This window comes from Pelobates fuscus, chromosome 7 (assembly GCF_036172605.1).
Source record: "Pelobates fuscus isolate aPelFus1 chromosome 7, aPelFus1.pri, whole genome shotgun sequence".
Taxonomy (NCBI): domain Eukaryota; kingdom Metazoa; phylum Chordata; class Amphibia; order Anura; family Pelobatidae; genus Pelobates; species Pelobates fuscus.
In genome coordinates this window covers 31,028,741-31,045,539 of record NC_086323.1, presented here as the reverse complement: position 1 = coordinate 31,045,539, position 16,799 = coordinate 31,028,741, and the positions used below count along the sequence as shown (strand labels likewise).

Here is a 16,799-nt window from a genome sequence, read left to right as displayed (position 1 = left end):
CGCCCATGAGCGTGCCCAGGTACAAGCGCTGATCGAAGCCAAAGGGGCTACCTTCTCCAATTTACCTGGTTACACTCCGCTAGCCACTCACCGAGTAGACACCCTGGGACAGCTACCTATGAGACAGGCTCCATATAGGGTTCCGGAATCCGTCCGTACCCATATGAAAGCCGAGCTAGATGAGATGTTACAGCTAGGGGTTATCGAACCCTCCGATAGCCCCTGGGCATCGCCGGTAGTCCTAGTACCGAAAAAGGATGGCACCACTCGGTTCTGTGTCGACTACCGGAGGCTAAATGACAAAACGGTGTCTGATGCCTACCCGATGCCCCGGATAGACGAGCTGTTAGATAAGATGGCACGGGGCCAGTATCTCACTACCATTGATTTGTGTAAGGGATACTGGCAAATTCCACTAGCCGATGACGCCGTCCCCAAGTCGGCGTTTGTCACTCCGTTTGGCCTGTACCATTTCAAGGTCATGCCCTTCGGAATGAAAAACGCTCCGGCTACCTTTCAGCGGATGGTAGATCGGCTACTGGACGGGTTCCAAGAGTATGCCTGTGCCTATCTAGATGACATAGCCATCTTTAGCCAGACCTGGGAGGACCACCTACACCACATAGGGGCGATCCTAGATCGTATTGGGGAGGCTGGGTTAACGTTAAAGCCTAGCAAGTGCCACATAGGTATGGCTGAGGTGCAGTATCTGGGACACCGAGTAGGGTGTGGGCAGCAGAGACCCGAGCCAGCCAAGATTGAGGCCGTAGCAAAGTGGCCTACCCCCAGGACTAAGACTCAGGTGCTGGCGTTTTTAGGGACGGCCGGCTACTACCGGAAGTTTGTTCCAGACTATAGCACCCTGGCCAAACCCCTGACGGACTTGACTAAAAAGAACCTTCCCCGACAGGTTGTCTGGGCCCCAGAGTGTGAGCAGGCATTCCAGCAACTCAAAACGGCTCTAACTAATGCCCCTGTGTTGACTGCTCCTGATCCAACTAAAAGATTTCTTGTTCACACAGACGCTTCAATGTTTGGATTGGGAGCAGTACTGAGCCAAGTGGGAGCCGATGGCGGAGAACACCCCGTAGCTTACCTAAGCCGCAAGTTACTACCGCGTGAAGTGAGCTACGCTGCCATCGAGAAAGAATGCCTGGCCGTGGTGTGGGCCCTCAAAAAGTTACAGCCATATTTGTACGGACAACCTTTTTCCTTACTCACAGATCACAACCCGTTAGTGTGGCTGAACCGTGTATCTGGGGACAATGCCCGGCTGCTGCGCTGGAGTTTGGCGCTGCAGCCCTTTGACTTTACCATTCACTATCGGCCCGGAAAACAAAACGGTAACGCTGACGGGTTATCCAGACAGACTGAACTCGAAAAGTGATCTGTGAGTACTCTCCCGGACATCCCCAAGCCGATCCGTTGGGATCAGACTGTGTATGCCGGCTTGGTTCTGGGGGAGCATTGTGGCAAATCTAGCCACTTCTGGACTATATGCAGTATAGGTTGTCCGTAGGCTGACTGTATGATGTGTTCCGTTAAATGTGTATGTATTGTGCTATGGCCGTTCGCACGCTGGCAGCCGTACGCTGCCAGCGTACCAGCATTCATACGACGAAAACACGGCTATCCTGGCCATTCGCCGTACGAATACGGGCTCCCCAGGTCGACCACACACTCCCAAGTCGTGTGGTACCAAGTAACCGATTGCAACATTGTTGCAATCGGTAATTAAGGGCTCTCCTAGGTGGCCGTCGATCCAATACCGACCATGCGGCGGTCGGCCATCTTGGATCCTTTGTCTCTGCAGCGGTGTTCGGTCGTCGAGAGCCTGGACTTGAAAACGGCTACTCGATGATCCGAGCCCCGCTGGGTTTCCAGAGCGTTCGGGAGTTCCGCGTTCGGTACATTATATGTCCCGTACTTATTCGGTACTTTTAAACCAACTTTCATGTTTAAATGTATTATGTGCGGCGTTCGGTCAATTCAGCTGGGATCGGAGCGGTATTCTCACAAAGTGTGCGCTCCGACCCCAGCTATCTACCGAACGTTCGATTATTCCAAAGTACCGAATATTATGTGAATTATGGATTTTAGAGTCAATTGTCGGTTTTGCTACACGAGGGGATAATCCACTTAATCGTCCATTTTAGTGGGAGTATCCCTCTCGTGTCGCAATGCCTGTTGGGAAAGTCACAATGCATGTTGGGAGAAATCCCCTGGATGATCTGTGTGGAAACCCCTTGCATGGGGAACTGTATAAATACGCTGCTTGTGAATAAACCGAGTTAGTTGACTCCCAAACTGTGTTTCGTCCGGTTATTGGGAGGATTGGGAATATTGCCTTGCTTCCTACTCTGACTGTGGATTTCCTGAAGATACCAACGGATGTCGTGGACGGTTATACCGCATACCGTTACAGGAGGGATATAGCATATATAGCGTGTATGGTATAGGAGGGATATAGCATATATAGCGTGTATGGTATAGGAGGGATATAGCATATATAGCGTGTATGGGTATAGGAGGGATATAGCATATATAGCGTGTATGGGTATAGGAGGGATATAACATATATAGCGTGTATGGTATAGGAGGGATATAGCATATATAGCGTGTATGGGTATAGAGGGGTATAGCATATATAGCGTGTATGGGTATAGAGGGGTATAGCATATATAGCGTGTATCGGCAAAGAGGGGTATAGCATATATAGCGTGTATGGGTACAGAGGGATATAGCATATATAGCGTGTATGGGTATAGAGGAGTATAGCATATATAGCGTTTATGGGTATAGAGGAGTATAACATATATAGCGTGTATGGGTATAGGAGGGATATAGAATATATAGCGTGTATGGGTATAGGAGGGATATAGCATATATAGCGTGTATGGGTATAGGAGGGATATAGCATATATAGCGTGTATGGGTATAGGAGGGATATAGCATATATAGCGTGTATGGGTATAGAAGGATATAGCATATATAGCGTGTATGGATATAGAGGGGTATAGCATATATAGCGTGTATGGGTACAGAGGGGTATAGCATATATAGCGTGTATGGGTACAGAGGGGTATAGCATATATAGCGTGTATGGGTACAGAGGGATATAGCATATATAGCGTGTATGGGTACAGAGGGATATAGCATATATAGCGTGTATGAGTATAGGAGGGATATAGCATATATAGCGTGTATGGGTATAGAGGGGTATAGCATATATAGCGTGTATGGGTATAGAGGGGTATAGCATATATAGCGTGTATGAATATAGAGGGGTATAGCATATATAGCGTGTATGAATATAGAGGGATATAGCATATATAGCGTGTATGAATATAGAGGGATATAGCATATATAGCGTGCATAAATATATAGGGATATAGCATATATAGCGTGTATAAATATATAGGGGTATAGCATATTTAGCGTGTATGAATATAGAGGGGTATAGCATATATAGCGTGTATGAATATAGAGGGGTATAGCATATATAGCGTGTATGGGTTTAGAGGGATATAGCATATATAGCGTGTATGGGTATAGAGGGATATAGCATATATAGCGTGTATGGGTATAGAGGGATATAGCATATATAGCGTGTATGGGTATAGAGGGTCATAGCATATATAGCGTGTATGGGTATAGAGGGATATAGCATATATAGCGTGTATGGGTATAGAGGGATATAGCATATATAGCGTGCATAAATATATAGGGATATAGCATATATAGCGTGTATAAATATATAGGGGTATAGCATATTTAGCGTGTATGAATATAGAGGGGTATAGCATATATAGCGTGTATGAATATAGAGGGGTATAGCATATATAGCGTGTATGGGTTTAGAGGGATATAGCATATATAGCGTGTATGGGTATAGAGGGATATAGCATATATAGCGTGTATGGGTATAGAGGGATATAGCATATATAGCGTGTATGGGTATAGAGGGTCATAGCATATATAGCGTGTATGGGTATAGAGGGATATAGCATATATAGCGTGTATGGGTATAGAGGGATATAGCATATATAGCGTGTATGGGTATAGAGGGATATAGCATATATAGCGTGTATGGGTATAGAGGAATATAGCATATATAGCGTGTATGGGTATAGAGGGATATAGCATATATAGCGTGTATGGGTATAGAGGGTCATAGCATATATAGCGTGTATGGGTATAGAGGGATATAGCATATATAGCGTGTATGGGTATAGAGGGATATAGCATATATAGCGTGTATGGTATAGAGGGGTATAGCATATATAGCGTGTATGGGTATAGAAGGATATAGCATATATAGCGTGTATGGATATAGAAGGATATAGCATATATAGCGTGTATGGATATAGAGGGGTATAGCATATATAGCGTGTATGGGTACAGAGGGGTATAGCATATATAGCGTGTATGGGTACAGAGGGATATAGCATATATAGCGTGTATGAGTATAGGAGGGATATAGCATATATAGCGTGTATGGGTATAGAGGAGTATAACATATATAGCATGTATGGGTATAGGAGGGATATAGAATATATAGCGTGTATGGGTATAGGAGGGATATAGCATATATAGCGTGTATGGGTATAGGAGGGATATAGCATATATAGCGTGTATGGGTATAGGAGGGATATAGCATATATAGCGTGTATGGGTATAGAAGGATATAGCATATATAGCGTGTATGGATATAGAGGGGTATAGCATATATAGCGTGTATGGGTACAGAGGGGTATAGCATATATAGCGTGTATGGGTACAGAGGGATATAGCATATATAGCGTGTATGGGTACAGAGGGATATAGCATATATAGCGTGTATGAGTATAGGAGGGATATAGCATATATAGCGTGTATGGGTATAGAGGGGTATAGCATATATAGCGTGTATGGGTATAGAGGGGTATAGCATATATAGCGTGTATGAATATAGAGGGGTATAGCATATATAGCGTGTATGAATATAGAGGGATATAGCATATATAGCGTGTATGAGTATAGGAGGGATATAGCATATATAGCGTGTATGAATATAGAGGGATATAGCATATATAGCGTGCATAAATATATAGGGGTATAGCATATTTAGCGTGTATGAATATAGAGGGGTATAGCATATATAGCGTGTATGAATATAGAGGGGTATAGCATATATAGCGTGTATGGGTTTAGAGGGATATAGCATATATAGCGTGTATGGGTTTAGAGGGATATAGCATATATAGCGTGTATGGGTATAGAGGGATATAGCATATATAGCGTGTATGGGTATAGAGGGTCATAGCATATATAGCGTGTATGGGTATAGAGGGATATAGCATATATAGCGTGTATGGGTATAGAGGGATATAGCATATATAGCGTGTATGGGTATAGAGGAATATAGCATATATAGCGTGTATGGGTATAGAGGGATATAGCATATATAGCGTGTATGGGTATAGAGGGTCATAGCATATATAGCGTGTATGGGTATAGAGGGATATAGCATATATAGCGTGTATGGGTATAGAGGGATATAGCATATATAGCGTGTATGGGTATAGAGGGGTATAGCATATATAGCGTGTATGGGTATAGAAGGATATAGCATATATAGCGTGTATGGATATAGAAGGATATAGCATATATAGCGTGTATGGGTACAGAGGGGTATAGCATATATAGCGTGTATGGGTACAGAGGGATATAGCATATATAGCGTGTATGGGTATAGAGGGGTATAGCATATATAGCGTGTATGGGTATAGAGGGGTATAGCATATATAGCGTGTATGAATATAGAGGGATATAGCATATATAGCGTGCATAAATATATAGGGATATAGCATATATAGCGTGTATAAATATATAGGGGTATAGCATATATAGCGTGTATGAATATAGAGGGGTATAGCATATATAGCGTGTATGGGTATAGAGGGATATAGCATATATAGCGTGTATGGGTATAGAGGGATATAGCATATATAGCGTGTATGGGTATAGAGGGATATAGCATATATAGCGTGTATGGGTATAGAGGGATATAGCATATATAGCGTGTATGGGTATAGAGGAATATAGCATATATAGCGTGTATGGGTATAGAGGGATATAGCATATATAGCGTGTATGGGTATAGAGGGTCATAGCATATATAGCGTGTATGGGTATAGAGGGATATAGCATATATAGCGTGTATGGGTATAGAGGGATATAGCATATATAGCGTGTATGGGTATAGAGGGGTATAGCATATATAGCGTGTATGGGTATAGAAGGATATAGCATATATAGCGTGTATGGATATAGAAGGATATAGCATATATAGCGTGTATGGATATAGAGGGGTATAGCATATATAGCGTGTATGGGTACAGAGGGGTATAGCATATATAGCGTGTATGGGTACAGAGGGATATAGCATATATAGCGTGTATGAGTATAGGAGGGATATAGCATATATAGCGTGTATGGGTATAGAGGGGTATAGCATATATAGCGTGTATGGGTATAGAGGGGTATAGCATATATAGCGTGTATGAATATAGAGGGATATAGCATATATAGCGTGCATAAATATATAGGGATATAGCATATATAGCGTGTATAAATATATAGGGGTATAGCATATATAGCGTGTATGAATATAGAGGGGTATAGCATATATAGCGTGTATGGGTATAGAGGGATATAGCATATATAGCGTGTATGGGTATAGAGGGATATAGCATATATAGCGTGTATGGGTATAGAGGGGTATAGCATATATAGCGTGTATGGGTATAGAGGGTCATAGCATATATAGCGTGTATGGGTATAGAGGGATATAGCATATATAGCGTGTATGGGTATAGAGGGATATAGCATATATAGCGTGTATGGGTATAGAGGGGTATAGCATATATAGCGTGTATGGGTATAGAAGGATATAGCATATATAGCGTGTATGGATATAGAGGGGTATAGCATATATAGCGTGTATGGGTACAGAGGGGTATAGCATATATATAGCGTGTATGGGTACAGAGGGATATAGCATATATAGCGTGTATGAGTATAGGAGGGATATAGCATATATAGCGTGTATGGGTATAGAGGGGTATAGCATATATAGCGTGTATGGGTATAGAGGGGTATAGCATATATAGCGTGTATGAATATAGAGGGATATAGCATATATAGCGTGCATAAATATATAGGGATATAGCATATATAGCGTGTATAAATATATAGGGATATAGCATATATAGCGTGTATAAATATAGAGGGGTATAGCATATATAGCGTGTATGAATATAGAGGGGTATAGCGTGTATGGGTACAGAGGGATATAGCATATATAGCGTGTATGGGTATAGAGGGATATAGCATATATAGCGTGTATGGGTATAGAGGGGTATAGCATATATAGCGTTATGGGTATAGGAGGGATACAGCATATATAGCGTGTATGCGTATAGAGGGTCATAGCATATATAGCGTGTATGGGTATAGAGGGATATAGCATATATGAATATAGAGGGGTATAGCATATATAGCGTCTATGAATATAGATAGGTATAACATATATAGCGTGTATGTGTATAGGAGGGATACAGCATATATAGCGTGTATGATTATAGGAGGGATATAGCATATATAGCGTGTATGGGTATATAGCCTGTATGGGCATAGAGGGATATAGCATATGAGTGTAGGGGATAGTATATGTGTATGTGAAAGGAACTTAATGTGTGTAGGCGATACAGTGTCTATGTGTATATAGAGGATAAAGTGTGTGTAAGGAATTTAATGTGAGTAGGGGATACAGTGGCTGTGTGTTTAGTTCATGCAGTGTCTGTAAGGGAGGAATTGTGTGTGTAGAGAATGCAGTGTGTGCATAGTGGATGCAGATTTGAGGTGCGTGTGTAGATTTGAGGGGGTTGAGAGGTGCAGCTTTATACTTTTACTTCAGATTTATTTAATGTGTGTGCCTCTTACCTCTTTCCAGTGAGGGGGACACAATTGTCTGGTGGTAAAAGCTACTGCTATAAATCCCCTGGTGGTCAGGTGCTACTATAGGTTTCTAGCTTGCAACTCTGCCGGGTGCAAGCCCTGGCATTGCGCCACTTCGAAGCATTGCCATGGTAACCCGCTGCAACAATCTGACAGGCCAGGTTCGTGCGACAGAGAACTCAGGGGAAGTACAGACTTGGGCTCCCTCTCCAACTGGTAAAAAAAAACTGCATCCTATATACCGAAAAATATGGTATCTCTTGAACACTAAACTATATTAAATTGAAATCAAAATTCCAAAATTTAGGCAACAATAGCCAATTTGAAGGAAAAAAAATGCAATTCTCCTATATTTTGAGCCTAGATGTTACAATTTAATTTTCAGTTAAAATGACACTCTAAGACACCATAACCACTACAGCAGTTACAAACAGTTTGACACCCACTGCGCTGCGTGGGACAAATCGCAGCCCTTCCAGTCTGAGCTGGTATGGTACCAGGTTTAAACAGCATTCACTGGTTAAGAGTGTTAAAAGAACATGTTACAAAAAAAGGTTGCCATATACCTAGCACAGGGGGATAATTATAATATGATTATAAATCGTATGTACTGAACAAAAAAACAGGAAGAGTGAGGTCGTACTGAAACTGCAATGTTTACATTTGTTCGAAACACGTCTGGTGCATATCACACAGACATTAACATGGGACACTACCTCCATAAAATGGCTCCGTTATCAAAAATAAACTTTATCTAATCTGCTTCTATGAATCTCCTTGTGACTGAATATATTATTATTATTATTTTTCCTGAGGGCTCTCATTTTCATAATAAGCATAAGGAAATGTTTTACATATGTAAAGCAATCACGTTGACAATGAGCAGAGATTACGCAAGTCGACAAATTAATTTACCCACAATTCATCAGTATAATCAACCAGGAGGGCAAACAGCAGACAAAAGGGGGAGAACAAAATGGCTGCCCCCAGGATACTGAGATCCGGCACACGGTAGAACAGATAAATATATATATATATATATATATATATATATATAAAGAAAAAAGTGGCAGTGAGTTGTAGTGGTTATGGTGCCAGGAGTGCGCTGGCACTTCCCTATTGTAAGTAGTCAAACCATTTTAGGATAGCAGTGCAGAGCTTCGCTCATTGGTGAGAGAAAGGTAGGCGGGTAGCGGTGGTTATGGTACTTGTAGTAATCTACACTAAAAAGAAACATTCTAACATTTATAAAATAAATATAACTTTTTCAAAAATTATTATTCCTTTAAAGAAAAATAAAATAAAATTACTGTTGAACAAACACATAGCACAAATTGTAGGTTTTGTTTCGATTCTGAACTTGGACAGCTGCCTTTGTTCTTAAAGGACAACTGTCACTAAAAACTATTTTTAAAATAATAATCTAGATAGGGGAGGAATACATTACATGACTCTTGCTTTATTTATTTATTTTTAAATAACAAATAAATGTCTGTGTATTCAGAATATTTCTGTAGCCTTTCCCATAACCTTCTACTTTTAAAACAAAAATATTTCGGGCGTTTTGTTTTGGAGATCAGACATACTGGCAGGGTTAATAAAAGCATAAGACCCAGAATATCAAATTGACTCAATTTACAGGGTTAACTATTTAAGGCCAGCTAGGAGTTAAGTCTTACAGGCCAACTAGGGGTTAACGCTCAAAGGCTAGCTTGGGGTTAACTTGTCTAAGCTAGTTAGGGGTTACCTAGTCAAGGCTAACTAGGGGTTAACTTGTCTATGCATGATAGGGGTTGATGTATTAAGGTTAGCCAATGATTACTCTTTAGAGCCAGCTAGGGGTTAACTCGTCCATGTTAGCTAGGGGATAATCCTTCAGAGCCAGCTAGGGGTTAACTCTTCCATGTTAGCTAGGGGATAATCCTTCAGAGCCAGCTAGGGGTTAACTCTTCCATGTTAGCTAGGGGATAATCCTTCAGAGCCAGCTAGGGGTTAACTTTTCCATGTTAGCTAGGGGATAATCCGTCAGAGCCAGCTAGGGGTTAACTCGGGGATAATCCTTCAGAGCCAGCTAGGGGTTAACTCTTCCATGTTAGCTAGGGGATAATCCTTCAGAGCCAGCTAGGGGTTAACTCTTCCATGTTAGCTAGGGGATAATCCTTCAGAGCCAGCTAGGGGTTAACTCTTCCATGTTAGCTAGGGGATAATCCGTCAGAGCCAGCTAGGGGTTAACTCGGGGATAATCCTTCAGAGCCAGCTAGGGGTTAACTCGTCCATGTTAGCTAGGGGATAATCCTTCAGAGCCAGCTAGGGGTTAACTCTTCCATGTTAGCTAGGGGATAATCCTTCAGAGCCAGCTAGGGGTTAGCTCTTCCATGTTAGCTAAGGGATAATCCTTCAGAGCCAGCTAGGGGTTAACTCTTCCATGTTAGCTAGGGGATAATCCTTCAGAGCCAGCTAGGGGTTAACTCTTCCATGTTAGCTAGGGGATAATCCGTCAGAGCCAGCTAGGGGTTAACTCTTCCATGTTAGCTAAGGGATAATCCTTCAGAGCCAGCTAGGGGTTAACTCTTCCATGTTAGCTAGGGGATAATCCTTCAGAGCCAGCTAGGGGTTAACTCTTCCATGTTAGCTAGGGGATAATCCTTCAGAGCCAGCTAGGGGTTAACTCTTCCATGTTAGCTAGGGGATAATCCTTCAGAGCCAGCTAGGGGTTAACTCGGGGATAATCCTTCAGAGCCAGCTAGGGGTTAACTCGGGGATAATCCTTCAGAGCCAGCTAGGGGTTAACTCTTCCATGTTAGCTAGGGGATAATCCTTCAGAGCCAGCTAGGGGTTAACTCTTCCATGTTAGCTAGGGAATAATCCGTCAGAGCCAGCTAGGGGTTAACTCGGGGATAATCCTTCAGAGCCAGCTAGGGGTTAACTCTTCCATGTTAGCTAGGGGATAATCCTTCAGAGCCAGCTAGGGGTTAACTCTCCCATGTTAGCTAGGGGATAATCCTTCAGAGCCAGCTAGGGGTTAACCCTCCCATGTTAGCTAGGGGATAATCCTTCAGAGCCAGCTAGGGGTTAACTATTCCATGTTAGCTAGGTGATAATTCTTCAGAGCCAGCTAGGGGTTAACTCTTGCAATGCCAATAAGTAATGCAAAGCATACTTGTTGCTGCAGCCCAGCCTGGAGCACAAAGGGTTAATAGACCCCCTGTATAGGGAGTTGATCAGGTTGGATCTCATTACAATAGCAGGAGTGCAGCACTGTACTAGATGAGGGCAAACTCACGGAGTGTGAGTGAAAGGAATGAGACAGTACCTTTAATGCCAGCCATGTCTGGAGCAGGAGTTGAGTTTGAGTGTTTACTGAGTCTGCTTCCTGACTCACACAGGGAGGAAGCAGGAAGTGTCTGTCAGGGGGTTGGTGAGTGGCCCCTGGTCCTGCCCCTACTCAGGCGGGGCCCCTCCGGATTGCTCTCCAGGGCTGTCACTTACACAGCGAGCTAGAGGGATTGGGTCACAGAGTGAAACTAAATAAGGGGGGCTGACTCTGTGATACTTAGTGAGTGCGGGGATAGGGGCTGTCACTGTGATACTCAGTGAGTGCAGGGAAAGGGGCTCACACTGTGATACTCGCTGAGTGTGGGGAGGGGAGCTCACACTGTGATACTGAGTGCGGGGATAGGGGCTGACACTGTGATACTCAGTGAGTGCGGGGAAAGGGGCTCACACTGTGATACTCACTGAGTGTGGGGAGGGGAGCTCACACTGTGATACTGAGTGCGGGGGGAGGGGCTGACACTGGGACACTCAGTGAGTGCGGGGAGAGGGGCTGACACTGGGACACTCAGTGAGTGCGGGGAGAGGGGCTGACACTGGGACACTCAGTGAGTGCGTGGAGAGGGGCTCACACTGTGATACTTACTGAGTGCGGGAAGAGAGGCTTACACTGTGATACTTACTGAGTGCGGGGAGAGGGGCTGACACTGTGATACTCAGTGAGTGCGGGGAGAGGGTCTCACACTGTGATACTCAGTGAGTGCGGGAGAGGGTCTCACACTGTGATACTTACTGAGTGCGGGGAGAGAGGCTCACACTGTGATACTTACTGAGTGCGGGGAGAGGGGCTGACACTGTGATACTTACTGAGTGCGGGGAGAGGGGCTCACACTGTGATACTTACTGAGTGCGGGAGAGGGTCTCACACTGTGATACTTACTGAGTGCGGGGAGAGAGGCTCACACTGTGATACTTACTGAGTGCGGGGAGAGAGGCTCACACTGTGATACTTACTGAGTGCGGGGAGAGGGGCTGACACTGTGATACTTACTGAGTGCGGGGAGAGGGGCTCACACTGTGATACTCAGTGAGTGCGGGAGAGGGTCTCACACTGTGATACTTACTGAGTGCGGGGAGAGAGGCTCACACTGTGATACTTACTGAGTGCGGGGAGAGGGGCTGACACTGTGATACTTACTGAGTGCGGGGAGAGGGGCTCACACTGTGATACTTACTGAGTGCGGGGAGAGGGGCTCACACTGTGATACTTACTGAGTGCGGGGAGAGGGGCTCACACTGTGATACTCAGTGAGTGCGGGAGAGGGTCTCACACTGTGATACTCGCTGAGTGTGGGGAGGGGAGCTCACACTGTGATACTGAGTGCGGGGAGAGGGGCTGACACTGTGATACTCCGTGAGTGCAGGGAAAGGGGCTCACACTGTGATACTCGCTGAGTGTGGGGAGGGGAGCTCACACTGTGATACTGAGTGCGGGGAGAGGGGCTGACACTGGGACACTCAGTGAGTGCGTGGAGAGGGGCTGACACTGTGATACTTACTGAGTGTGGGGAGAGGGGCTCACACTGTGATACTTACTGAGTGCGGGGAGAGGGGCTCACACTGTGATATTTACTGAGTGAGGGGAGGGGCTCACACTGTGTTACTGAGTGCGGGGAGAGGGGCTCACACTGTGACACTATGTGCTGCTCCCTTACTGTTCCCCTCACTGGGTGCTTACGGACTGCTGCTCACTTACTGTGACCCTCACTGACTGCTGCTCACTTACTGTGACCCTCACTGACTGCTGTTCACTTACTGTGACCCTCACTGACTGCTGTTCACTTACTGTGACCCTCACTGACTGCTGTTCACTTACTGTGACCCTCACTGACTGCTGTTCACTTACTGTGACCCTCACTGACTGCTGTTCACTTACTGTGACCCTCACTGACTGCTGTTCACTTACTGTGACCCTCACTGACTGCTGTTCACTTACTGTGACCCTCACTGACTGCTGTTCACTTACTGTGACCCTCACTGACTGCTGTTCACTTACTGTGACCCTCACTGACTGCTGTTCACTTACTGTGACCCTCACTGACTGCTGTTCACTTACTGTGACCCTCACTGACTGCTGTTCACTTACTGTGACCCTCACTGACTGCTGTTCACTTACTGTGACCCTCACTGACTGCTGTTCACTTGCTGTGACCCTCACTGACTGGTGCTCACTTGCTGTGACCCTCACTGACTGGTGCTCACTTGCTGTGACCCTCACTGACTGGTGCTCACTTGCTGTGACCCTCACTGACTGGTGCTCACTTGCTGTGACCCTCACTGACTGGTGCTCACTTGCTGTGACCCTCACTGACTGGTGCTCACTTGCTGTGACCCTCACTGACTGGTGTTCACTTGCTGTGACCCTCACTGACTGGTGTTCACTTGCTGTGACCCTCACTGACTGGTGTTCACTTGCTGTGACCCTCACTGACTGGTGTTCACTTGCTGTGACCCTCACTGACTGGTGTTCACTTGCTGTGACCCTCTCTGGCTGGTGCTCACTTACTGTGACCCTCACTGACTGCTGCTCACTTACTCTGACCCTCACTGGCTGGCGTTCACTTACTGTGACCCTCACTGGCTGGCGCTCACTTACTGTGACCCTCACTGGCTGGCGCTCACTTACTGTGACCCTCACTGGCTGGCGCTCACTTACTGTGACCCTCACTGGCTGGCGCTCACTTACTGTGACCCTCACTGGCTGGCGCTCACTTACTGTGACCCTCACATGCTGGCGCACACTTACTGTGACCCTCACGGACTGCTGCTCACTACTGTGACCCCCACTGGCTGGTGCTCACTTACTGTGACCCCCACTGGCTGGTGCTCACTTACTCTGACCCCCACTGGCTGGTGCTCACTTACTGTGACCCCACTGGCTGGTGCTCACTTACTGTGACCCCCACTGGCTGGTGCTCACTTACTGTGACCCCCACTGGCTGGTGCTCACTTACTGTGACCCCCACTGGCTGGTGCTCACTTACTGTGACCCCCACTGGCTGGTGCTCACTTACTGTGACCCCCACTGGCTGGTGCTCACTTACTGTGACCCCCACTGGCTGGTGCTCACTTACTGTGACCCTCACTGGCTGGTGCTCACTTACTGTGACCCTCACTGGCTGGTGCTCACTTACTGTGACCCTCACTGGCTGGTGCTCACTTGCTGTGACCCTCACGGACTGGTGCTCACTTGCTGTGACCCTCACGGACTGGTGCTCACTTGCTGTGACCCTCACGGACTGGTGCTCACTTGCTGTGACCCTCACGGACTGGTGCTCACTTGCTGTGACCCTCACGGACTGGTGCTCACTTGCTGTGACCCTCACGGACTGGTGCTCACTTGCTGTGACCCTCACGGACTGGTGCTCACTTGCTGTGACCCTCACGGACTGGTGCTCACTTGCTGTGACCCTCACTGACTGGTGCTCACTTGCTGTGACCCTCACTGACTGGTGCTCACTTGCTGTGACCCTCACTGACTGGTGCTCACTTGCTGTGACCCTCACTGACTGCTGCTCACTCGCTGTGACCCTCACTGACTGCTGCTCACTTATTGTGACCCTCACTGGCTCGTGCTCACCTATTGTGACCCTCACTGGCTCGTGCTCACTAATTTATTTCGCCATAAAAAGTTTGCACTTAATGGAAAAAAATGTCACTTCTCTAGGACTTACACCATTGAATAACAATTTGGCAAACACTGGCACATGCATAGGTAGACTAACTTTAGTATGCAAAATCATATTTATTTGTGTTTCTTAATAAATAAAATCTTCAATTCCCTGTATTTTCCAAACGACCTCTGCACTTTTTCCAAGCTCATATACTCTTTTAATATCCTTCTTAAAAACATGTGCAGCATATAGAAATTACAAGGTGGAAGTGATTTGTAAACACGTATGCAAAAAAACAAAATTAAATTGCACAGTAATCTCTCTCTCTCTCTCTCTCTGAGAAGGGGCACGCGTGATGTGCGCATGCAAAGCTTTCTAAAAGAGAGGGTTTAAAGTGGCACTGTCACACCCCTCCACCCCAATAAATTTGAGCCTTTAATATAGATACATTTTTATGGAATGCTCATAAAGACTGTGTTGGAACTTCATGGAAATTCAAATACAGTCAAAATATATCATAAAACAAATAAGGGACTACTCTAGATTATGGTAAATCCTCCATATGGCAAAATTTGACAAAGACAGACTAGCATCGCCAAGTTTTGTCACTTCCCACAACCGTCACTGGCTCATAGCGCGATAATAGCAGTTGGCTATGCGATCAGTTTCCCTTTGGGATCTTGAAAAGAATAGAGTGCTCAAAGGTTCATGTTCACTCTAAGGAACCTGCGCAATATGTGACACACTCACACTTTAGACTTCTGGGGCAAATAAATTAGATGAATGCTGGTTCCCATCATTCCCTGGACATCTGCACCCATATTTTGATATCCACATATAATTTGGGTCTGTTTCTCCCCCTTTCAGAACCATGACTGGGTTGCCAGGTGACCCACCATGTTTTTGTAGCCACATCACTTCCCCTTGCAGGTGAACAATGTCAAGCGCAGTCAGTATGATGCATTATTCCTAGTAAATATATTGTCAATTAATGTGTATTCACTGTTCCATTGCCGAACTATGGTTAATTAATGTGATGTGTGTAGTGGATGCATTGAATGGTTACCCAATAGAGGTGGTATGATTTAATTATGGCAATGCAAAGGTTAATTTGGTGTGAAGCAATGGGTTGAATTTTGTTTGTAGCTGAAATAATATAGCCTTTAATTCCGTGGTTGCAGACCAAACAATGTAAAGGAATTTTACTACTGGCCTCTGAGTTATATTTATAACCATAGAAACCTTATGAGATAGGATGTCAGAGTTGAGACAACACTTATAATGTATATTGTAAGTTCAATAAAGCGTCACTCAGTTAAAGGACTACTCCAGACTGATTTTTTTTATGAACTGCAGCCTATGCAAGCCTCCGCTTTTTCCCCGGAAGAGACTAACAGTCTCTTCATTGGAAAAAAGCCTATCAGAGGCTTCTCATTGAGAAACATCAGAGTCTGTCTGTGCACTCGTACTGATCTGAGATCTGTGGAGGAGCTTGAGTTCCCCAAGACGTTAGTCCTATGTCTTTAGGGGAGGAGCTAATGGAATTAGGAAGCAAGCATCCATGGCGGTCTAATTGATCCTTTAAAGTTTGGGATAAATTTTAGATGTTATTTTGGTTTTGGGCCATTATGTATGAAATATGTTATGTTTGGTCTCAAACTAGTTGTCTGTATTCTTAAGTATATAGCATTGTACATTTTCAGACATATTTTAGGCATACATTATTTGCCCTCATAAAACTGGCAGCCTTATATAATTCCAGGGGTGGAGAATGGAAGTTTCGAACGCCATTGCTGTGGTCGTCATTTTAGGTATCAAGACCAGCCTCAGGCATGGCTACCCAACAGAATT

General features: G+C 44.8%; 1 protein-coding gene across 1 annotated transcript in view; it reads right to left on the bottom strand.

Moving 5' to 3' along the window:
• Window positions 1-11,408, bottom strand: part of LEPROT (leptin receptor overlapping transcript) — a 41,288-nt gene extending 29,880 nt beyond the window's left edge. The window contains exon 1 of the mRNA XM_063427892.1: window positions 11,315-11,408. Coding sequence (XP_063283962.1) covers window positions 11,315-11,330 — 16 coding nt within the window. The 5' untranslated portion in view covers window positions 11,331-11,408. The remainder of the gene's footprint in view (window positions 1-11,314) is intronic.
• Window positions 11,409-16,799: the final 5,391 nt, after the last annotated feature.